This window comes from Salmo salar, chromosome ssa10, assembly GCF_905237065.1.
Source record: "Salmo salar chromosome ssa10, Ssal_v3.1, whole genome shotgun sequence".
Taxonomy (NCBI): Eukaryota; Metazoa; Chordata; class Actinopteri; order Salmoniformes; family Salmonidae; genus Salmo; species Salmo salar.
In genome coordinates this window covers 103286161-103310788 of record NC_059451.1, presented here as the reverse complement: position 1 = coordinate 103310788, position 24628 = coordinate 103286161, and the positions used below count along the sequence as shown (strand labels likewise).

Here is a 24628-nt window from a genome sequence, read left to right as displayed (position 1 = left end):
ACAACTGGATTCATTATCCCTTTCATGCCCTGCCTCCAGTCCACTTACCGATATCTGAACAAGAGAGCCTCATCGAAATTGCAACAAGCGGTTCTGTGAAAATTGAATTTAATCAGAAGCCACTGACAGATTTCTGGATTGGGCTGCTCTCAGAGTATCCTGCCCTGGCAAATCGCGCTGTTAAGACACTGATGCCCTTTGCAACCACGTACCAATGTGAGAGTGGATTCTCGGCCCTCACTAGCATGAAAACGAAATACAGGCACAGACTGTGTGTGGAAAATGACTTAAGATGGAGAGAGTCTCAAATACAACTCAACATTGCATCCTTTCAAGCACACCCTTCTCATTAATCTGTGGTGAGAAATTCACAATTTTCAATTAACAAATAAGGTTTTATATGAAAAATGGTTAAATAAAAAGCAAAATTATTGATTATTATTATTATTATTATTATTATTATTATTTGTGCCCTGGTCCTATAAGCGCCCTTTGTCACTTCCCACGAGCCGGGTTAAGACAAAAACTCACACTCATTCTTATGTTTAATAAATGTATCGTATAGTGTTGTGTGTGGCAGTCTTACAATGATGGCAAATAACAACATTTGAGAGTGTGCTGACCCTGGTGCTAGAGGGGGTACGCAGCTGGAGGTTGAATGTTTGAAGGGGTTTCTGGAAAGTGCCAATATGGTCAACCGGTGGCTTCAAGCCCTCATTGGCCAATACATAGCATCAGCAATCCAGAGTTTATATACAACACTGGTTCCCACGGATGTACTGCTCCCCATCCTGCCTTCCTCTCTTTCACATTCTGTTCCTGGCTCCCTCACTCTGTTTGTCAATCAGCCTGCCTCTGTCTTTGTCTTTGTACAGTGCCTTTGGAAAGTATTTAGACCCCTAGACCTTTTCAACATTTTGTTACGTTACAGCCTTATTCTAAAATAGATTAAATTCATTTTTCATCCATCTACACACTATACCCAATAATGACAAAGTGAAAACGGGTTTTTGGAAATTTTTGCTAATTTATAAAAAATAAAAAGCAGAAATACCTCAGTTACATAAGTATTCAAACCCTTTGCTATGAGACTCCAAATTGAGATCAGGTGCATCATGTTTCCATTGATCATCCTTGATGTTTCTACAACTTGATTGGAGTCCACCTGTGGTAAATTCAATTGATTGAACATGATTTAGAAAGGCACACACCTGTCTTTATAAGGTCCCACAGTTGACAGTGCATGTCAGAGCAAAAACCGAGCCATGAGGTCGAAGGAATTATCTGTAGAGTTCTGAGACAGGATTGTGTCGAGGCACAGATCTGGGGAAGGGTACCAAAACATTTCTGCAGCATTGAAGGTCCCCAAGAATACAGTGGCCTCCATTCTTAAATGGAAGAAGTTTGGAACCAAGACCACCAAGGTAACCTCCCGGCCAAACTGAGCAATTGGGGGAGAATGGCCATGGTCAGGGAGGTGACCAAGAACCCGGTGGCCACTCTGGCAGAGCTCCAGAGTTCCTCTACCTTCCAAGACTGGGAAACTAGTCAGGATCAATGGAAAGATGAATGGTGAAGTACAGAGAGATCCTTGATGAAAATCTGCTCCAGAGTGCTCAGGTTCACCTTCCAACAGGACAACAACCCTAAGCACACAGCCAATACAACGCAGGAGTTGCTTTGGGACAAGTCTCTGAATGTCCTTGAGTGGCCCAGCCAGAACCCGGACTTGAAGCCAATCGAACATCTCTGAAGAGACCTGAAAATAGCTGTGCAGCGACGCTCCCCATCCAACCTGACAGAGCTTGAGAGGGTCTGCAGAGAAGAATGGGAGAAACTCCCCAAATACAGGTGTGCCAAGCTTGTAATGTCATGCCCAAGAAGACTCAAGGCTGTAATCTCTGCCAAATGTGCTTCAAAAAAGTATTGAGTAAACTGTCTGAATACTTATATAAATGTGATTTCAGTTTTATGTAACATTTTCAAAAAACTGTTTTTGCTTTGTCATTATGGTGTATTGTGTGTTGATTGATGAGGGGTAAAAAAAACAACCTAATGTTACAATAAGGCTCTAACGTAACAAAATGTGGAAAAACGTGAAGGGGTCTGAATATTTTCCGAATGCACTGTATAGCCTTCACACTTTTCCTCTCCTCTCTTTGGTTTTCCCCTTTTTTTACCATTTCTTACCCTCTCTCTCCCTCTGGTTTTAACTTTGAATCTGCTATGTAAATACATTAATCTCCCCTCTCTTTCTCCCTTCCCCTCTCTCCATCTCCAGGAGAAGAACCTGGACTGGTTCCCCCGAATGCGGGCCATGTCCCTGGTGAGCAGCGAGGGGGACGGCGAGCAGAACGAGATGCGCTCCCTGCAGGAGAAACTGGACAGCACCGTCACACTGGTGTCCCTGCTGTCCTCCCAGCTGTCTGAGCTAAAGGATCAGGTACGTTACTGTCGTTGAACAAGACATTAATTTAGACACTGAACACGGCCGCACAACTCCAGTGTCATGTTCATTGTGACATGCAATGTTTGATGAGCACTTCCTATTGGATAAGTCCAAATAGGCTTTCCCCGTTTCAGTCCATGTTTGAGTGCTTGGTGCCTTATGAACACCAGTCAGTATTCGAGGGCCACCATCCTGTTGATTTTGTGGGTGTCCCTAGCACTTAACTGATCAATGGATTTCATTGATTGTTCAGAGTTTTTTCCACACGCTACGGACTTTCTTCATTTCTATCCCTTTAAAAGTTCAGAAGCATCCACTGTGGCCCTTGAGGACCAGATCTATGCACTCAGCCTTCCATTATCTTTAACTCCGTGTAATATCCAAAGTTACATTTGATTCCAGTACATATCTTTTTAACCAGGGATTGAAATCAGCAATCCTGTGTTTCAATGCTCAACCATACAGTCATCTCGCTCTCCTCTCTGACCAAGAGGCTCTCAACTCCTTCATGACATCCCAAGGCACAGATCACCACGGGTCTACTCACTCACATCTACTCATTCACATGCACTTGTCATTTTCTCTGAGGTTATCATGCCTTTATGTACGAGGCAATTTCCCTCCCTGACCTTGGGCTAACTAGTTGTGTGCAGCAAGTAGTGTGACAGATCTCAACACTCACCATCACCCGATCATCACCCGATCATCACGACCCCATCATCACAACCACATCACCTGCCTCTCCTACATGTAAACTCAAGGCAGTCACAGGCCTCTCCGTGGCAGAACAATCAAAGTGCTGGTGTTCATGTTATCACAGACATTGCTGTGTTTACCTAGGAGAGTTGTTAAGGACTCAAGTCAGACAATTGTTTCTGAAATATTACATAGAGCAGGGTGAGTATGGAAGACAGGAAATCAAAGCTAATTGGCCCTTCACACTCGTACCTGTATACAGAATGAAAACTACAGATTTGGGTACTGATAAGATTTAATTGAAAACTGCCCAAACTGGCAACGCTGTGTGTAGTTTATATTGAATAAGTTATTATTTCCTTCTCTTCTCCCCAGATGACAGAGCAGAGGAAGAATAAACAGATGATGGGCTTCCTGGGGCCTGCTGGGGTCAACAACCACCACATCCCAGCACACTGAGGGGCCTGGGTCCCCCTGCTAACAGAGAAAACTGCTGGTACACAAAGGGGCCACAAACACGTGCACACACACACACACACACACACACACACACACACACACACATATACAATGTGCATACAGTACACACACGCACCCACACAATAGTATCAGATTTATGGGGCCAGCAGCCACTGGCCCACACACATAATTTACTCAAACAGTGCTTTGTATTCAAAGCAAACAGTGCCTTGTATTCAAAGCAAACAGTGCCTTGTTCTTAGACAGTGTACTGACTCCTCACCCAGCATCACCCTCTCACATAGAACAGTACAGTGATGTCTGCCTTTAGGACAGCACAAGCTGCCCAGACATTCTGATCATCCCATGTCAGCCCTGCTGCTCAATGAGTGAGCCTCTGAATGAGATCCCAGGCATGCCACACATTGGCCAGTGTCACTATGGCAGACTCCTGCAGACTGGAGGTCATGGGAGAGGGTTAAAGGTTAAGTACAGTGGCTCTGTGGGCAGCCACGCTCTTCCTTCGGTATTGTCAGTGTACTGTGTCTGAGACTAAGATGACGACAGAGACTGGGCTATACGCAGGTTAGGTATTAGTACATTGGGTTGGTTGGTGTTGTTCAGTTCTCTTTGGACTTGAAAGGCTGCTCCTTGTATTACTGATAGGCCCTCTTTGGAAAGGGTGTACGTGTAACTTTAAGGTGAAGTATTTGATCATTAGCCTGGTCTCAGATCTGTTTGTGTGGTTATTCTCTTTGGATATGTTTTAATATGACCTGTTAACTTGTGAACGGAACTGGACTATTAAATTTTTTATACTTTGGAATTAGAAATGGAACATTGATCAACTTACCGCCTGGCTGCCTTGGAGGGTAACATTGATCAACTTACCGCCTGGCTGCCTTGGGGGGTAACATTGATCAACTTACCGCCTGGCTGCCTTGGAGGGTAACATTGATCAACTTACCGCCTGGCTGCCTTGGAGGGTAACATTGATCAACTTACCGCCTGGCTGCCTTGGAGGGTAACATTGATCAACTTACCGCCTGGCTGCCTTGGGGGTAACATTGATCAACTTACCGCCTGGCTGCCTTGGAGGGTAACATTGATCAACTTACCGCCTGGCTGCCTTGGAGGGTAACATTGATCAACTTACCGCCTGGCTGCCTTGGAGGGTAACATTGATCAACTTACCGCCTGGCTGCCTTGGAGGGTAACATTGATCAGCTTACCGCCTGGCTGCCTTGGGGGGTAACATTGATCAACTTACCGCCTGGCTGCCTTGGGGGGTAACATTGCTTTGTCATCTCAATCATTATGACTGTGATAGTCAATGTTCTCAATATCCTGCACTTTTAAAAAATGTTAACGTACAACTGGAGAAACGGATTTGCATATGACGTTACTTTGCCTTTTGTTTTACACTTTACTTGAACTCGCTGCCATAATGCTTCATACCAGTTTCATTAACATGTCGTAAAGCTTCATAGCATGTGTCCGGTCTCCAGGATATACTATGCCAATGTTATGACACATGTATATTTACATGTATTGTGGTATTTAGCCTTATGCTATGAAGCTTCACGACGAGTTCAAGTAAAGTGTTGTCGCCTTTTCTCTCAGAGAAGTGTCCTCCGTGATAATGCAATCCCTGAACAGCATTATGACTTTCTATTCATATTGTACATAGTCTATAAATAACAGAATGAAAAGAAAATGTATATGAAGATAATCTGATTATCTGTACGGAATTTACTTGAAATGCCTTGAGTCTTAAATCTTATATTGGTACAGAATGTAGTCAGGAGGACTGATTTGAAAATCATGTGCTTGTGTCCAATACAGTAGATAGTCTTAGTAACTCACTCATGTTGATAGAGATGTTTGATCATACTGTAATCGTGGGGTGCGTCCCAAATGGCTCCCTGTTTCCTATGTAGTGCCTTACTTTTGACCATGGTCCAGAGGGCTCAAGTAGGTGCTTCTGGGCCCTGGTCAAAAGTAGGGCAATAGATAGAGAATAGATTGCTATTTGGGACATAGGCATCAACTCATCTCATACTGTAATGATCATTCTCTATGGCTTGTTAGGGGTTCAAGCAGTGAAGCTGTGAGAAGCCCTATTGTATTTGTTGGCGTTCATTATTATACATCTTCTTCCGCCAAGGAAAATGAATTCGCACATTCCTGTAAGTCCTAAGAGGGTGCAATTTGGCATGATGGTAAAGGCCTATGGGCCCCACACCCTCTCAAGCAATGCCATGTCAATTGGCCTCATGGTGGCTTTATAACAAGCGATTGAAGATGCAAACTTTGAAAGGTCATGTCCCTTACCCCGGTTCAGCTAGAGTCATGAAATTCGGTACATAGGTCCCTCTCCTTACAAGGAACAAATTTGCTTCGATGACGCATACGTTTTTCCATGATGGATTTTCCACCATTTCCAATTTTTTGTTAAACATTTAAAACGCTACTCATCTGGCATCGAATGACCGATCTGCATGAAACTTCATTCATGGTATCTATGTACCAAGTTCTCTCAAAGCAATATTTTCCAGGATAGCATCTCAAACAACATGGCCGCTACTGACCAATAAACATTTAAGTGGGCGTGACCTGGCACATAAATGCATATAAATCAGACACAGATATTTGTATTTTAACAACTTCATACACATGTTCCAAACACTGTCAAAACTCAACATATGCAAGCACATTTAGATCAACCACAAAGTGGCACTGTCATGGGCACATGTTTATATCTCTTGATCTGTTTGACTCAGATTGATGAAATTTGGCACACACGCTCAGGGATCTGGGTGGAGCTAACTTGTAGAGTATGGTTAGGTTTCCTGTAAAAACAGGAAAAAACAATCATGCAAGCTCATTGGCTTATAGTGGCCATGTTGTTTGAGCTAGAGTCTTGGAAAATATTGTGTTTAAAGACGTTCATAGATGCTATATACCAAATTTGTTGCCAATTGGTCAAGCGATTTTCTGTTGTCGTTTTTAACTCTTGTAACTCAGCCATGTAACTCAGTCACATGGAATTCAATTGAATATGTGTGTATAAAACTTGTATGTCTGTAAAAGTTTTTATCTTCCACAATCACATGACAGTATGAGAGTATGTATGCACTTCAGAGGGGAATGCCCTTTGACACTTTTCTGTAAACAGATAGTATTTTATGTTGTTCAGATGCTATATTGTAATAAATCTATGATAAAATGAGACTGGATGTTTCTGCCTTGAGTTGATCACTGTCTCTGTGTATTTAGTCAGCCGTCTTGGGGTTGAATAATTGTTGTTTTGGGGTTGAAATTCATGTTTGTCCTACAGTTGTGGGCCACCTACACACCCACACACACTCATTTACTCACACGGATCATGACCCCAGAATGGGACCTTTAGCCCCCCTAACAGCACCACTGGCTCAGTGGCATTACAGTGTCACGTTCCACCTCATGGTCAGATCCTGCGGTCATCTGCAATTGATCAACGCTCACAGTAAACATCATGCTTTAATCACACTGCAACTATTCTGCTTCTTCCATCTAATTAACTGGATAAGAACAGCTAGTTAACACACATTAGATGCCTGATGTTGACTTTGGGTCAGCAGGAATACAGTCGAGTTATAACAAAATAAAGATGACCAAAAAAACCTGTAAAATAACTAATATACATACTGAGCTATATTGTATGCTAAAAAAACAGGACAGGGCTCACGTTCAGAAATGGCCCGGTTATGTTTTGTTAGTGTTGATTCTGGCGAGGCTGCGTTGGATTATGCCGCCTCTGTGAGACAGCTGTTAAAATTAGCTGCACGTGGTGTCATAATAACCCACAGCTGTCACTGAGCAAGGCAGGAAGTGGAAAGTCCAGCATATCTGAAATGCTCCGACTCTGAGGTGAGGGAAAGGAGGGAAGGGAAGGCTAGAGGCAGTGATGGGGCTTGCCACCCCTGAATCTGTCTACTGTATGGCACAGTCATAAACATCCACTGCTTTGTTTTTAATTTTATTTCAATGACGTGAGCAACTGGGGACAATTTCAGCCATATATTCTCAAAAATCTTTCTCATACAATTAAAATGGTAGGACAGATACCACCATAGTTAATGTACTGCTTTGTACCTGCTTCTGTTGGGCATGTCCTGCCAGTGGACTGTAGTGGTGTAAGGTGCTGCTCCGGACCAGAAAGAAGTCTTTCCACTGTCTAGTGCTGCTCATAGTCTGAGAACATACTGATGTAATGTTATGAGTAACCACTTCCAGGTCAATGTCTCTTACTGTACACTTGTGATTCTGAGGAACTGTCTGGAATGACTCTTAGAATTCTTAGTCTCTGATATGACTATGACTGGGTTCACTAGTAGTGGATTGGGCCAGGTACACTGTATTTCCATTGTCCATTCTACATGTTTTGTGCATGAGAACAACACGATGTGTGCACGTGTGCTTAGACACAATTGGACACCGGCCATCTTTGAGTCTCTCGACACTGGCAGTCCCCGCCCAAAGTCACGTGTTGTTCTGTCAGGGTGAACTCGAACCCACCCAATATTAGTAGGACAATAAACAGGACATTATGCCATAAACCCCTCTGGGACTCAGCCACGCTAATGTTTGGATGGTGGGTTTACTGAATGGTTGTTGTAAGCATATGTGTTAGATGTTGCAGTGTGACAAACTAAGGTATTTTTGTGTTGCAGTGTGACAAAAGAAAAATAAGTATTTTCAAATAATGTTGACATGTTTTTTTTGATAGTTTCGGTTATGCCAGGTGCATGTGGCCATTACTGAAGTGAAGCGTCTCAATAACAGAAGTGTATCACACATTGGTGATTTAGCTTGTTTTCATTTCATTTTAGTTACTTGAAAGTGTTCTGCTCCCACTGTAAGGTTGATCCAATTAAGTAATTGATCGCCTCATTGATCTCCTACAATCATCTCCCTCTCAAAGGCTCTGAAGAAATTCACAGGACAACAGATCAGATATCTGTTTTTACCCTTCACAGATCTATGACCATTTCAAGCAGGTGTTTGTGTTTTCAAAGGAAGAAAACACATTTTGTGGGAGGGAAAGAACTCTTTACTGACAGTTGTATAAATACACTTCCCTCGTGATGGGCTGCATGTTACTTCCTGTGTCATGCTGTGGGGATGATGAGGCGGTATGGTCACATTGTAGTTCATACACCCTCAGGCCAATCAAAAACACCACAAACATCAGGGCTGTTTTCATTAGGGAACACCCTAGTAGTCCCTCCCTGTTTAAGTATTTTTTTCATTCGTTTGGTGTCTAATGAACAAGGCCCAGGCCTTCTAATGCCATTTAACTTTCTCACTTAATCTGATAACATGCTGCTGTAGTGTATTTTTGCAGTCCAAAATATCTGGTGGTGTCATGCTTTTCCCTTGGAGGGGTATGGTGAGAGACACAGATCCCTTATCCCTTCTAGTAAGGGAACGAAAAGACTCCAGCTCAGATAGTTATTATGCTTCCCTCGAAAGATGTCTGCTGTCTTCAGTGATAGCTAGGTGGGATACTGTAGCTCTAAGGCAAAACGCATTCATTCATTCACATATTTTTAATCAACAGTATTTCAGAATTGGATTAAGAAACAGAAGTAGGATTGCATGTGACATACATAATAAAACTGTGATTCAAGGACTTAAGTCAACACCATTTATTCAAAGTAAAAGTGAATCTAAGCTAAAAGGCATAGAAAATGGACGTTGGCAGTCGTTTTTTCTCTAATGTACATGTAAGTTACTTGAAAACGCTCACCAATTAAATCTATTGAAGATTAAACAGATTTCTCAGTTTTTCTTCTTGTACAGTAAATACCATATTACCACCCACCACTAGTTAACGCTAATGCATCACGTTTCTCTTTCTCATTCTGCTCTAGTCTCCGGTTGTGTCGTGTGATTTATGAACCACAAAAGTTGATTTTTACATAAGGCAAATCTCTCAACTTGAGACAACTGATTTAACGTACTGTCTTCACTATTGAAGAGAGTGGGACACTGTCCTGCTGAATTAGCCAATGAGCCATGTAAACATCATTTCCCTCTTCGGATGGCACGGTCCAGCTGTCCGTCCAAGTACCCCTTTGGTAGTTTGGTGTCTTTTCTTTATCTATTAGAAATATCTCATGTAGCATTGGCAACTACGAGTACAAAGTTATCCACACAGTATATAAAAGTCGTTCAAAAAGCCATTATAGAAAAAGTCAACGACCCCAAAATGTTAATATGATTGAGAACAACCTAAACACACACTTATGCACACACCAAAAGGTTTTGTGTAATACATCTGTCCATTCGAGAAGAATGAGTGAAGATTCTGATTGGCTGATCTCTCAATACTCTACCCTCAATAGTGGCATCATCATGGGCTAACACATCATCATGACATCATCATGGGCCTCTTCTTCCTACAACTCCCATCAGACCTTCTACCAGTGCTGGAAGGAGGGCGAGCCCATCTGCAGCTCCACGAAGAACACTTGATAGCGGCGCTTCCACATGACGAAGGCCCCCAAGGCACATACCAGTGCTTTAGTACAGCAGCTGGAGGGGGAGAGGAGAAGAGGTGAGCTAGTTTAGTATAGCATAGAATATCTAAGCATAGTGGGGATTCCAGGGCCGGGGATACATTTTTAGAGGGAGGTCATCATTAATCCTGAAGGACAACAGCAGGGTCATGTTCTGCAGGCATGCAATGAAATTACTTGAAACAGAGGACAGACTATGAATGACAACACTGTTACAAAGCATTTTCACTGTTGGAGCCTTATTAAACATGACTCTAGTTGTCTACACTAAGACAACTGGAGTTTTATGTCTTTACGCTACTTTACGCTACTTTAAATGACAATGACAGCAAAAAAATCTAATGGAATCGGATCTTTTTACTTTTGATTTATGTGGTATAAGTCAAAAGATTAGATTCCATGTGTTTTACTGTTTACACATTAGGGAAAAGATCAGATAGGTATCAGATATGCAAATAATTGGCAAAATATCTGAATTGGGCTGCCTGTGTAAAAGTCACGCTAATCAGTAATTTAATGTGTTACAGTAAGCGGAGTAAAGACATACAACTCGTTGTCTTTTCCCTTATGTGTAAACAGCAGAAAAACACATGGAATATGTTCTTTTGACTTTCGATTTATACCACCTCTATATGTGGATCTGACTCCTGATACAAACCTGATGATCCATATATGGCTCTCTGATCATTATTTTGCTTTGCTCATTACCTACCGTTTCCATGACAACCACCCCAATATTTAAAGGAACAGTGACCAGAAATGAGCATTCCATCCGTGTGCTACATCAGTGTGAATGCACAGATTTGATGTGGGTCACATGTAAAAGTGTAGACAGAAAAATAATTGGGATATGGAAAACAAAATCTGATTTGGATTTTTAGGGTGGCTGTGTAAACACAGCCTTAGAGAACAAGGTATGCCCCCTCTCTAGCCATATAAATATGTTTGTCTGCTAACAATTATCTCCTCGCACAGCGGCCAATAAATACCTGCAGGTCCTGGCTATCGGCCAGAGGTAGAACCTGACCCTGAGAGACACTCTTAAAGGGGCACTTCACCACTTTATAACCTCATTCATTATGTCCAGCAGTACCATACCAGTGTGTATATATTTTAAAACGTCAATATTTTACATGTCAAAAAGATACAAAGAAAATGACCCCCTTTGATGTCATTGGGAGTTATTTTCAAAATAATTCAGTTATTTTCACACAAAACGTTCCAGTTGGAAGTATCCTTTCAATGGAGGACTGACTGCTGAAAGTAGTCTTCATGTGAGAATCCCCTGCAGCTACCATCCACTGTACCTTTATCCACATGTTGTGTGGGTATGTACACATTATGTAAACGATGTCTAAAAATACAGCTTGATAATGTGTGAGAGGGGCTTTGTGTGGTTTATGTAATTGGAGTGTACAATCCCAATAACGCTAGCCCTTCATCTAAATCCACAGGTTACGTAACATAGCCCTGATTCGCTCAGTATTTGTTTTCCAGTACACGCCTCTTATAGCATTATGTCATGTTTGATGCTTGCTTAATTTGAAATGGTGTTTATGTTTATTTAAAAACCACTGTGAAATATTGAGAATTAAAGTACATCATGAGATGTATTGTGCTGTGCTGAACCAAAGCGTGCTAGAAGCACTTCACAAAGCCGTTTATATAGCTGTACTCACGTGTTATGTTAGGCTATGAACTTTAGGAAGACATGAAGAAGGCGAAAATAGGGACAATCTTTTGTTGCATACATTTATACCACGGAATGTAGATTGTATTACTTTTTTAATGTATTGTTCAATTTATACACGTTATAAGACTACTTGTCAGTGTCCGTGTATAGGAAATGAGAAATGGAGTCAGTCGCAGGACACCGAACTGAGTAAAACATACGTATTTTACTCTAAGAAAATTTCATCATACAAAATCCACGCAGGGATAAAAAAAAAAAATAACTATACACACGACCAACAGAAAAACAATAACGCACAAAACATCATGAGAACCAGAGGGTTTAAATAGGGAGGTAATCACAACGAAATGGGAACCAGGTGTGAACAATCAAGACATAACAAATGGACAAAGAAACATGGATCGGTGGCAGCTAGAAAGCCGGTGACGATGACCGCCGAACGCCGCCCGAACAAGTAGTGTCACAACTTCTACATACATATTGAGTGGAGGAAGTCCACCTGTGAAAATGTTATATTTGGACGATGCTCCCCATTCTGGCATCTCTGCACTGCCTCCCAGTCTCACTCAGAATTGAATTCAAAACCCTCCTGCTGACATTCCAGTGCATCCATGGCAATGCCCCAACATAAGAAGTGTTGACATGCTGCATGCACCGAGGTGTCTGTATAAACTACTAGCACACAGCTTGGACACCCAGCATACCCCACAAGACATGCCACCAGAGGTCTCTTCATAATCCCCAAGTTAAGAACAGACTTTGGGAGTACTACATAGAGCCATGGCTACATGGAACTTTATTCCACATCAGGAAACTGATGCAAGCAGTAGAATCAGATTTAAAAAACAGATAAAAATACACCTTATGGAACAGCAGGGACTGTGAAGAGACACATACACATGATAAGACACGCACTCTACACACTCGTACACATGTATGTTGTATTGTAGATATGTGATAGTAGAGTAGTGGCCTGAGGGAACACAATGTGTTGTGAAAAGTTTTATAAAATGTTTAATTGTTTATAACTGCCTTAATGTTGCTACCCCAGGAAGAGTAGCTGCTGCCTTGGCATGAACTAATGGGGATCCTTAATAATTACAAATACCTCAAATAACTGCTGCTATACCATAATCTCACCGCAACCTCAGATCGCATGATAGCCTACTCCTCCACGTCCCCAGGACCAAGCTCTGCTCCATGGGGGACTGGGCTATCTGCTCGACCGCCCCCGTGCCTCTGAAATGGACTGGGCTATCTGCTCGACCGCCCCCGTGCCTCTGAAATGGACTGGGCTATCTGCTCGACCGCCCCCGTGCCTCTGAAATGCTCTCTCAGACCACGTGAAGGCACCATAGACTCTGGGCTCCTTTAAAAATTGCATAAAAAACGTCCTCTTTAGGAAGGCATTCGATTAGTTATAGCTGTTTTCTTTTGTTGTCTTTGTCCTTGTAGCGTCAGCTGTGTTCTCTGTGCCAGTGGCCCTGTCTAGTTGTCCTTTTTTGTCCACGTCTCTTGTTTTTAGTGCACTCACTGTATCACTTTGAGAGTTTTTCGCATTATATAATCAATGTATTATTAATTGGTTGGAAATTCCAATTGCCTTCATTGTATGGCTAATTAAATGAAACGATCAAGTCATGTCCAATAACTGCGCTCATCTACCCATAGGCTTCCTACAGAGCTTTGCCAATAGACATGCTGTGTTCTGCATTTCTCTGTATGGCCCTATACATACAGTATCACCTTTATGGTTCAACCATACAACCCTACAATCAGACATGGGTTCAAATCATATTTTAAATAAATTAAAATACTTTATCTGAGCTTCATTGAGCTTGCCTGTTGCAATGGAACTAAAAGAACAGTTGCAAAAGTGCCAACCCTGTCCATATGGCACTCTAGCCAGGCTAAAACAAGTATTCAAAAGATTATAGTATTTGAAACCAGGTCTGCGTACAGTATGTCAATGTGACAATCAATGTTCTCTGTGCTGTAGTATATTGGCCCTACACATTACTTTAAATCAGATCCAACTGACTAAGTACAACCTTTGTATGGTTGATTTGAACGGGGGGGGGTTGGTAATGAATGGTATTCTTTTAAATAGTACCAATCATCCATTAGATCTGAGTTGGGCAGGAAATTGTCAGAGGGCATGTGGCATAGCCGTGGGAAGTAGGGGTGCTGAGGCCTCCGATAAATAGGGAAAATATATTTACAGTACCAGTCAAAAGGTTTGAACACACCTACTCATTCAATGGTTTTTCTTTATTTTTACTATTTTGTATGTTGTAGAAAAGCAGTGAAGACCTCAAAACTATGAAATAACACATATAGAATCATGTAGTAACCAAAAAAGTGTTAAAGAAATCAAAATATATTTTAGATTTGAGACATTTTTTTTCACCTTTATTTAACCAGGTAGGCTAGTTGAGAACAAGTTCTCATTTGCAACTGCGGCCTGGCCAAGATAAAGCATAGCAATTTGACGCATACAACAACACAGAGTTACACATGGAATAAACAAAACATACAGTCAATAGTACAGTAGAACAAAAGAAAACAAAAAGTCTATATACAGTGAGTGCAAATGAGGTAAGTTAAGGCAATAAATAGGCCATGGTGGCGAAGTAATTACAATATAGCAATTAAACACTGGAATGGTAGATGTGCAGAAGATGAATGTGCAAGTAGAGATACTGGGGTGCAAAGGAGCAAGATAAATAAATACATACAGTATGGGGATGAGGTAGGTAGATAGATGGGCTGTTTACAGATGGGCTATGTACAGGTGCAGGGATCTGTGAGCTGCTCTGACAGCTGATGCTTAAAGCTAGTGAGGGAGATATGAATCTCCAGCTTCAGAGATTTTTGCCGTTTGTTCCAGTCATTGGCAGCAGAGAACTGGAAGGAAAGACGACCAAAGGAGGAATTGGCTTTGGGGGTGACCAGTGAGATATACCTGCTGGAGCGCGTGCTACGAGTGGGTGCTGGTATGGTGACCAGTGAGCTGAGATAAGGCGGGGTTTTACCTAGCAGAGACTTGTAGATAACCTGTAGCCAGTGGGTTTGGCGACGAGTATGAAGCGAGGGCCAACCAACGAGAGCGTACAGGTCGCAATGGTGGGTAGTGTATGGGGCTTTGGTGACAAAACGGATGGCACTGTGATAGACTGCATCCAGTTTGTTGAGTAGAGTGTTGGAGGCTATTTTGTAGATGACATCACCGAAGTCGAGGATTGGTAGGATGGTCAGTTTTATGAGGGTATGTTTGGCAGCATGAGTGAAGGATGCTTTGTTGCGATATAGGAAGCCGATTCTAGATTTAATTTTAGATTGGAGATGCTTAATCTGAGTCTGGAAGGAGAGTTTACAGTCTAACCAGACACCCAGGAGGTTAGTTAACACAGTGTCCAAAGAGGGGCCAGAAGTATACAGAATGGTGTCATCTGCGTAGAGGTCGATCAGAGAATCACCAGCAGCAAGAGCAACATCATTGATGTATACAGAGAAGAGAGTCGGCCCGAGAATTGAACCCTGTGGCACACCCATAGAGACTGCCAGAGGTCCGGACAGCAGGCCCTCCGATTTGACACACTGAACTCTATCAGAGAAGTAGTTGGTAAACCAGGCGAGACAATCATTTGAGAAACCAAGGCTGTCAAGTCTGCCAATAAGAACGTGGTGATTGACAGAGTCGAAAGCCTTGGACAGGACGATGAATATGGCTGCACAGTAATGTCTCTTATCGATGGCAGTTATGATGTCGTTTAGGACCTTGAGCGTGGCTATGCTGCACCCATGACCAGCTCTGAAACCTGATTGCATAGCGGAGAAGGTACGGTGGGATTCGAAATGGTCGGTAATCTGTTTGTTAACTTGGCTTTCGAAGACCTTAGAAAGGACAATGACCTAACACACCTCCAGGCTGTCTAAATAATCAGCTAGAGACCAAAATTATGTTCATTTAAGGCCTAATGAAGTCAAGGTGACGTCATCACATATGTAAGAGGTGGAACAACATGGTTGGTTAAGGCATATTGGGCAGGGCTAGAGGCTCTACAGTGAAATAAGACAGTAATCACTAACCAGGACAGTAATGAACGAGGCATATTGATATTAGAGAGAGGCATGCATAGCCAAGTGAACATATGGGTCCAGTGAGTGGTTCGGCTGACTGGGGACACGGCGATTCAGACAGTTAGCAGGCCGATGCTAACAAGCTAACAGTTAGTAGGCCGGGGCTAAATAAGCAAGCAGTTAGCAGACCGGGGCTGGCAAGCTAGCAGTTAGCAGACCATGTTAGCAAGCAAGCAGTTGGCAGACCGGGTCAGGCAAGCTAGCAGTTAGCAGACAGGGGTATCGGTCTTCAAAGTAGCCACCCTTTACCTTGATGACAGCTTTGCACACTCTTGGCATTCTCTCAACCTGCTTCATGAGGAATGCTTTTCCAACAGTCTTGAAGAAGTTCCCACATATGCTGAGCCCTTGTTGGCTGCTTTTCCTTCACTCTGCGGTCCAACTCATCCCAAACCATCTCAGTTGGGTTGAGGTCGGGTGATTGTGGAGGCCAGGTCATCTGATGCAGCACTCCATCACTCTCCTTCTTTGTCAAATAGCCCTTACACAGCCTGGAGGTGTGTTAGGTCATTGTCCTGTTGAAAAACAAATGATAGTCCCACTAAGCGCAAACCAGATGGGATAGCGTATCGCTGCAGAATGCTGTGGTAGCCAAGCTGGTTAAGTGTGCCTTGAATTCTAAATAAATCACTGACAGTGTCACCAGCAAAGCACCATCACACTACCTCCAACATGCTTCACGGTGGGAACCACGCATGCAGAGATCATCCGTTCACCTACTTTGCGTCTCACAAAGACACAGCGATAGGAACCAAAAATCTCAAATTTGGACTCATCAGACCAACGGACAGATTTCCACCGGTCTAATGTCCATTGCTCATGTTTCTTGGTCCAAGCAACTCTCTTCTTATTATTGGTGTCCTTTAGTGGTGGTTTCTTTGCAGTAAATCGACCATAAAGGCCTGATTCACACTGTGAAGCATGGAGGAGGAGGTGTGATGGTGTAGGTTTGCTTTGCTGGTGATGTTGTCAGTAACTTTTTTGGTTACTACATGATTCCATGTGTGTTATTTTATAGTTTTGATGTCTTCACTATTATTCTACAATGCAGAGAATAGTAAGCATAAAGAAAAACCCTTGAATGAGTAGGTGTGTCCAAACTTTTGACAGGTATTGTATACTGCTCAAAAAAATAAAGGGAACACTTAAACAACACAGTGTAACTCCAAGTCAATCACACTTCTGTGAAATCAAACTGTCCACTTGGGAAGAAACACTGATTGACAATAAATTTCACATGCTGTTGTGCAAATTGAATAGACAACAGGTGGAAATTATAGGCAATTAGCAAGACACCCCCAATAAAGGACTGGTTCTGCAGGTGGTGACCACAGACCACTTCTCAGTTCCTATGCTTCCTGGCTGATGTTTTGGTCACTTTTGAATGCTGGCGGTGCTTTCACTCTAGTGGTAGCATGAGACGGAGTCTACAACCCACACAAGTGGCTCAGGTAGTGCAGCTCATCCAGGATGGCACATCAATGCGAGCTGTGGCAAGAAGGTTTGCTGTATTTGTCAGCGTAGTGTCCAGAGCATGGAGGCGCTACCAGGAGACAGGCCAGTACATCAGGAGACGTGGAGGAGGCCGTAGGAGGGCAACAACCCAGCAGCATGACCGCTACCTCCGCCTTTGTGCAAGGAGGAGCAGGAGAAGCACTGCCAGAGCCCTGCAAAATGACCTCCAGCAGGCCACAAATGTGCATGTGTCTGCACAAACGGTCAGAAACAGACTCCATGAGGGTGGTATGAGGGCCCGACGTCCACAGGTGGGGGTTGTGCTTACAGCCCAACACCGTGCAGGACGTTTGGCATTTGCCAGAGAACACCAAGATTGGCAAATTCGCCACTGGCGCCCTGTGCTCTTCACAGATGAAAGCAGGTTCACACTGAGCACATGTGACAGACGTGACAGAGTCTGGAGATGCCGTGGAGAACGTTCTGCTGCCTGCAACATCCTCCAGCATGACCGGTTTGGCGGTGGGTCAGTCATGGTGTGGGGTGGCATTTCTTTGGGGGGCCGCACAGCCCTCCATGTGCTCGCCAGAGGTAGCCTGACTGCCATTAGGTACCGAGATGAGATCCTCAGACCCCTTGTGAGACCATATGCTGGTGCGGTTGGCCCTGGTTTCCTCCTAATGCAAGACAATGCTAGACCTCATGTGGCTGGAGTGTGTCAGCAGTTCCTGCAAGAGGAAGGCATTGATGCTATGGACTGGCCCGCCCGTTCCCCAGACCTGAATCCAATTGAGCACATCTGGGACATCATGTCTCGCTCCATCCACCAACACCACGTTGCACCACAGACTGTCCAGGAGTTGACGGATGCTTTAGTCCAGGTCTGGGAGGAGATCCCTCAGGAGACCATCCGCCACCTCATCAGGAGCATGCCCAGGCGTTGTAGGGAGGTCATACAGGCACGTGGAGGCCACACACACTACTGAGCCTCATTTTGACTTATTTTAAGGACATTACATCAAAGGCGGATCAGCCTGTAGTGTGGTTTTCCACTTTAATTTTCAGTGTGACTCCAAATCCAGACCTCCATGGGTTGATAAATTGGATTTCCATTGATTATTTTTGTGTGATTTTGTTGTCACCACATTCAACTATGTAAAGAAAAAAGTATTTAATAAGATTAATTCATTCATTCAGATCTAGGATGTGTTATTTTAGTGTTCCCTTTATTTTCTTGAGCAGTGTATATCGACAGCACCCCCACCCCAAATTATCTTCCCACGGCCATGGCATGTGGGTCTCACCTTGGCGATGAATTGCATGGAGGTACTCTCATCTGGTAGGTACGTAGTGCAGTAGAGGAGGAAGCCCAGCAATGAGACCACACATAACTAGAATAACATAGAACACAGCGAAAAATGTATTTATTGAGGGTCATTCTCTAAATGATATGCTTTGCAAAATATACTTGTATACTTTAAGTTAACCATTCTTTCATGTTTGCTTAAAAATACAAAGGCTGCTTTAAGGGAAGGGAAAGGAAAAGGGGGAAACCTAGCCAGTTGTACAACTGAATGCATTCAACTGAAATGTGTCTTCCGCATTTAACCCAACCCCTCAGAGAGGTGCGGAGGGCTGCCTTAAACAACATCTACGTCTTCGGCGCCCAGGGAACAGTGGGTTAACTGCCTTGCTCAGGGGCAAGACATAAGGGGTCATGCATGCTCATGAAAGTCTTACATTGCATCATTTTGCATTATTCCTGCATGCTTTAAGTAAATAGTTACCAGTCCATGATCACTGCGTTTTTATTTTCTGAATGGCATATGTGTTATTGGGAAACTGAAATCTTTTCGGATCTGATAAACACCAAGTGTTTCCATGGTGCTCTAAGCCACTGTCACGACTCCCACCAAAGGTGGCTCCCCCTCCTGCTCGGGTGGCGCTCGGCGGTCGTCGTCACCGGCCTACTAGCTGCCACTGATTCCCTTTTGTTTTCCCCCTTTCCATTATTGTTTGCACCTGTTCTGTGTTGGGTTCATTAGCGGGGCTATATTAGCCAGTAGGCCCGCCTGCTCTTTGTGCGGGATTGTTTCTCTGTTGTATTGCTTGTGTACACGCTGTTGGTGTTTTGCACTAGTGCGTGTTTTTGCGCCGACTGTGTTTGTCCCCTGTGTTTGGGGCACTTTGTTTTGTGTGCGCTCATATTGCTATTTGGGGTGGCTTGTGTTTTCGCCGTTGGGCTCATTAAAAGCCATTACCCGATATCGCTGCTTCCTGCGTCTGATTCCTCTCCCACAACGCTCAAGCCTTACAGCCACACACACGCAAACCTCTTATCTTATTTGCTGCTGAGAGGGGCCTCTTCAACCCTCTTCAAGCTGTTCATCCCAAGTTCACTATTAATATTCTGCACTTTCAGCATCAGCTTGTCATCTGATAACATTCTTACTGCTATGGCGAAAACTGTTTTCCTCCTCTGTTGCAATGACACACACCCTCTCTCAGAGCATATTAGAGTCTTGTGACTAACATGCAGCATCTAATTGAATTATCTTGGTAAACTCAGTGTTTTTCACTGGGCTGTAAAACTCAGAATGGATGTTCCCTATGTGTACTAAGACTTCCGATTGCACACATCTGTACACACTGTAATTAGGGTATATGGGAAGCTGAGAGAAAACAACATGTTTTTCTCCTGTACAGAGATGCAACTGTGAAGTATCTCACATGGACAACATGATTTTGTTAAAGAAATGCTAACGTTCACCACTAGAAAGTCAATGCTATAGATGGTAGAGAAAAACACATAGTCAGACCCCTGTGTTATCATTAGTAGGCTGCTATAGCCTTGGGGCTAAAAGCGTTCATTAATGTAGTTTCTATAGAGTGAAATATTATTTGTTGTAGCATGAGAATATTCCAAATTCAATATAGAAACGCTGTATCTTATGTAACTTGTATTACTCCTAAGCAGAACTTCAGTGGAAATCCTGACTACATGTTAATACAATGTTGCAACATAAGGTAAAGTGTTACCTTCTATTGTTTTCAGTATTGTTTGCTTTATTTATCTGAAAACATTAGCGAACTGTAGGATTGAGGTAAGAGGCTAAGAGCCATAACGCTGACTGGCATTCTAGACTTGTTGTTTTCCCTGCAAGCCAAGTACTTTTACTTTTACAAGGCCAAAGTCTTGCCATGATTACAGTTGGGGGAAAGTTTGAAACTTGTTACAGCCCTTTAAGCCAGTATACTGCTTCTACGAGATAGATCTAATCAACAGTCAGCGAGTGAGGGAGCAAATGTGAAAATAACATCAAGTTAATTGCTAGTAGTCAACATGTTTACATTTAGAATGTCACCCAATGTGTTCAATGAGACTGAGGGGAACTTTCCCTTTTAAACCCTGAGATTCTAACAGCTATAGAAAAGGCAGTAAAGCATGATAACTCTAATTCTGACTTTAGGTGGAGATAATGTAAGATGAAGTGTGAATAGATAGATGAGACTAGGCTGATAAGGAGGTGTATACTGTATGTGTACACGCAGTCAGGGCAAGGTGGAAATACAACAGGGACAAAGTGACAAGTCTATGCAGAAGGACATTTGGCGTACAAACTGAAGAGGTAGAAATTAGTAATGTACAAGAGGGCCATGCAAATGTGTTGAGACAAATGTGGAGATGAGGAGATATGTACATATGTCTGTGTGCTAGAGTCATACAGATGTGTTTATATACATCATTAGGCCATGCATGCAGTGAAGGTAGAAGAGAAGTCCATTCGGCTACATTCCAGGGGATGAGGCGGTACAGCCCAGTGTCCATGCATCTATTGTAGGTGAAGTGCATGGGAGGCACAGTAGGTACAGCCAAACAGTGAGGTGAGGCTGGACAGAGGCAGCAACCATAGTGGCCAAACTGAGTGTCTATGCATGTAAATACACAAGGTTGCATTGACAGTGGTAGACCTGATCACCGACGACGATGAGACAGTCTATAGGGAGGTCAGTGACCTGGCAGTGTGGTGCCAGGACAACAACCTCTCCCTCAACGTCAGCAAGACAAAGGCGCTGATCGTGAACTACAGGAAAAGGAGGGCCGAGCAGGCCCCTCTCCACATCGACAGGGCTGTAGTGGAGCGGATCTAGAGCTTTAAGTTCCTCTGTGTCCACATCACCAAGGATCTATCATGGTCCACACACACCAACACACAACAACACCTCTTCCCCCTCAGCAGGCTGAAAAGATTTGGCATGGTCCCTCAGATCCTCAAAAAGTTCTACAGCTGCACAATTGAGAGCATATTGACTGGCTGCATCACCTCTTGGTATGGCAACTGCTTGGCATCCGACCACAAGGCGCTACAGAGGGTAATGCCGACGGCCCAGTACATCACTGAGGTCGAGCTCCCTGCCATCCAGAACTTCTACACTGGCGGTGTCAGAGGACAGCCCTAAAAATGTTCAGACTTGAGCCATCCAAGTCATAGACTGTTCTCTCTGCTACCACACGGCAAGCAATACCAATGCACCAAGTCTGGAACAACAGGACCCTGAACAGCTTCTACACCAAGCCATAATATTGCTAAATAGTTAGTTAACCAAATAGCTACCCGGACTATCTGCATTGACCTTTTTGCACTAACGTTTTAGACTTATCACATACACTGCTGCTACTGTTTATTATATATCCTATTGCCTAGTCACTTTATTCCTAGTTATATGTACATATCGACCTCAATTACCTCGTACCCCTGCACATCGACTCTGTACTAGTTACCCCATAGATATATCCAAGTTATTGTTACTAATTGCATATTTATTATTACTTTTATTATGAAGTGTTATTACTTTTCTATTATTTCTCTTTTATTTCTCTCTGACACCGCCAGGCCCTCTATACCAGGTGGTGTCAGAGGAAGGCCCTGAAAATTGTCAGAGACCCCAGACACCCCAGTCATAGACTCTTCTCTCTACTACCGCATGGTAAGCGGTACCGGAGTACCAAGTCTAGGACAAAAAGGCTTCTCAACAGTTTTTATCCCCAAGCAATAGTACTCCTGAACAGACTATTTGCATTGTGTGTCCTCCCCCTGCCCCCCCCCCCCACTACTCTCTGTTTATCTTATATGCATAGTCACTTTAACTATACATTCATGTACATACTACCTCAATTGGCCTGACCAACCAGTGCTCCCGCACATTGGCTAACCGGACTATCTGCATTGTGTCCCACCAACACCTCTTTTTACGCTACTGCTACTCTCTGTTCATCATATATGCATAGTCACTTTAACCATACCTACATGTACATACTACCTCAATCAGCCTGACTAACCGGTGTCTGTATATAGCCTTGCTACTCTTATTTTAAAATGTCTTTTTACTGTTGTTTTATTTCTTTACTTACCTACACACACACACACACACACACACACACATACTTTTTTTTCGCACTATTGGTTAGAGCCTGTAAGTAAGCATTTCACTGTAAGGTCTACTACACCTGTTGTATTCGGTGCACGTGACTAATAAACTTTGATTTGATTTGATTTGTTGGGAAGGGAAGGGCCCGTAAGCAAGCATTTCACTGTTAGTCTATACCTGCTGTTTACGAAGCGTGTGACAATAAAATTTGATTTAATTTGTTAGAGGATGAGGATGAGGATCCATGCAGTCATGTAGTGAGGTCAGATGAACATAGGGACCAGAGAAAGATAAGGCAAAAGCCCATGCAGCTACAACAGTAGCACTATGCCATATTGAGTGAACATGCATACAGACGGACGAGGAAGGTCCATGCTTACAAGGATGCCGGCCCAGTGTGGGGTCTCCCTGGCCAGGAGCGAGGGGCTGATGGTGACCATGAAGAAGGCCACGGCTGTGATGGCCACCCCCAGCAGCAACTGCAGCAGGGCGATGAGTAGGTGGAAGTGACAGCCACAGCACTTGTGGGAGTTCTCGGGTGCTGGGCCTCCATCCTCGGCCTTCACCTCTTTCTTCTCCTCTGATGGGGGGTGCTCCTCCGCTCTTCTCTCTTCCTCCGGATCCCTTCTTCCCTTCTCCCATTCTTAACCTTCTGTCAGGGAGATGCGACAAGCACTTCTTCTTCAGCTTCTCGGGAGATGGTTTTCAATCTCTTTCCTTTCCCGTTCATTTGTTTGTCAGTCTCTTACCGTCGTGCTGTCTGTCGGGTCTGCTACCTGCCGCGTTCCCTTCCTCTTCCTGCTCAGGGTTCCTCTCAGCATAAGCCCAGCTCTGCTGCTAGGCTATTTGGAACCAGAGAAGGCTCTGAACTAATATGGAAAACATTTAGAGCAGATTCCTGGAGCTGCTCTGGCGCCACTTAGCAGAGCAGCAGCACATTGAAGGAAAATAAGAGGAAGAGAGGGGGGGCAGGGAACACAAAGGGGGACTCCAACACATGACCAGAAGCACTGATGTGATCAGGCATCAGTTACATAGAAAATAAAACAAAATAATGTTTGCTGTAATCGGAAATAGAAAGCAATTAGCAGTTAGGGGTTAAAGAAAGATTGGCACAGAAAAGTCAGCCACGTCATTCTCGAATGAGAGCGATTGGATCACTGTTGTCAACACCGTTACATGCACAGTTGGGCCAAGTGGTGGAAGCCAAAGTCACATGATTTAGTGGAAGAAGTAATGTGATCAGGAGACATGTGAGGGCATTACTGTAGCTCTGATCCTTCATTAAAATGATCAAAACGTGGATTAATTAGTCCAATTACAGTTCAGTCTCAAGGGTATAAGGAATTTTGGGGTGTTTTATTCCAAATAAATAGCAATGCCAAAGTAATGGAATTAATCATTACATTATTATATGGTTTCAGAGCAACATTTAAAATGAAAGTAAGTAATTAAATGCACAACCTCTAAATTGTCAGATCTTTCATAACATTACTTATGAATCGATTTTACAAGTCCTTATCTGTCTTGACGTTAGCATTTTTTTGAATATTTTTTTAATTAAATTAAATTTATATTGACAGAGGGGTACAAAGAAAACAAGGAAGTCACATTAACCCTCTGTCCCACCCACCCTCCCCCCGTCCACACTCAGTCATGAAATGAAACAAACAGAAGAGAAAAGAGCAGGATGCTAATCCTTTACCGTTATTCCCTCCCTCCCTTACTCAGACCGAG

The 24628-nt window shown here is 43.3% G+C and overlaps 1 protein-coding gene and 1 pseudogene across 2 annotated transcripts in view; one reads left to right on the top strand and one right to left on the bottom strand.

Annotated features, from left to right (window-relative positions):
* LOC100196824 (inositol 1,4,5-trisphosphate receptor type 2) overlaps positions 1-6838 on the top strand; it is a 150663-nt gene extending 143825 nt beyond the window's left edge. For both annotated transcript variants that reach the window (XM_014125393.2, XM_014125392.2), the window contains exons 56-57: positions 2282-2443; positions 3521-6838. In XM_014125393.2, the coding sequence (XP_013980868.1) occupies positions 2282-2443; positions 3521-3604 (246 nt within the window). In that variant the 3' untranslated portion in view covers positions 3605-6838. The remainder of the gene's footprint in view (positions 1-2281; positions 2444-3520) is intronic.
* Positions 6839-9285: 2447 nt separating this feature from the next.
* Positions 9286-24056, bottom strand: LOC106561445 (sarcospan-like; annotated as a pseudogene).
* Positions 24057-24628: the final 572 nt, after the last annotated feature.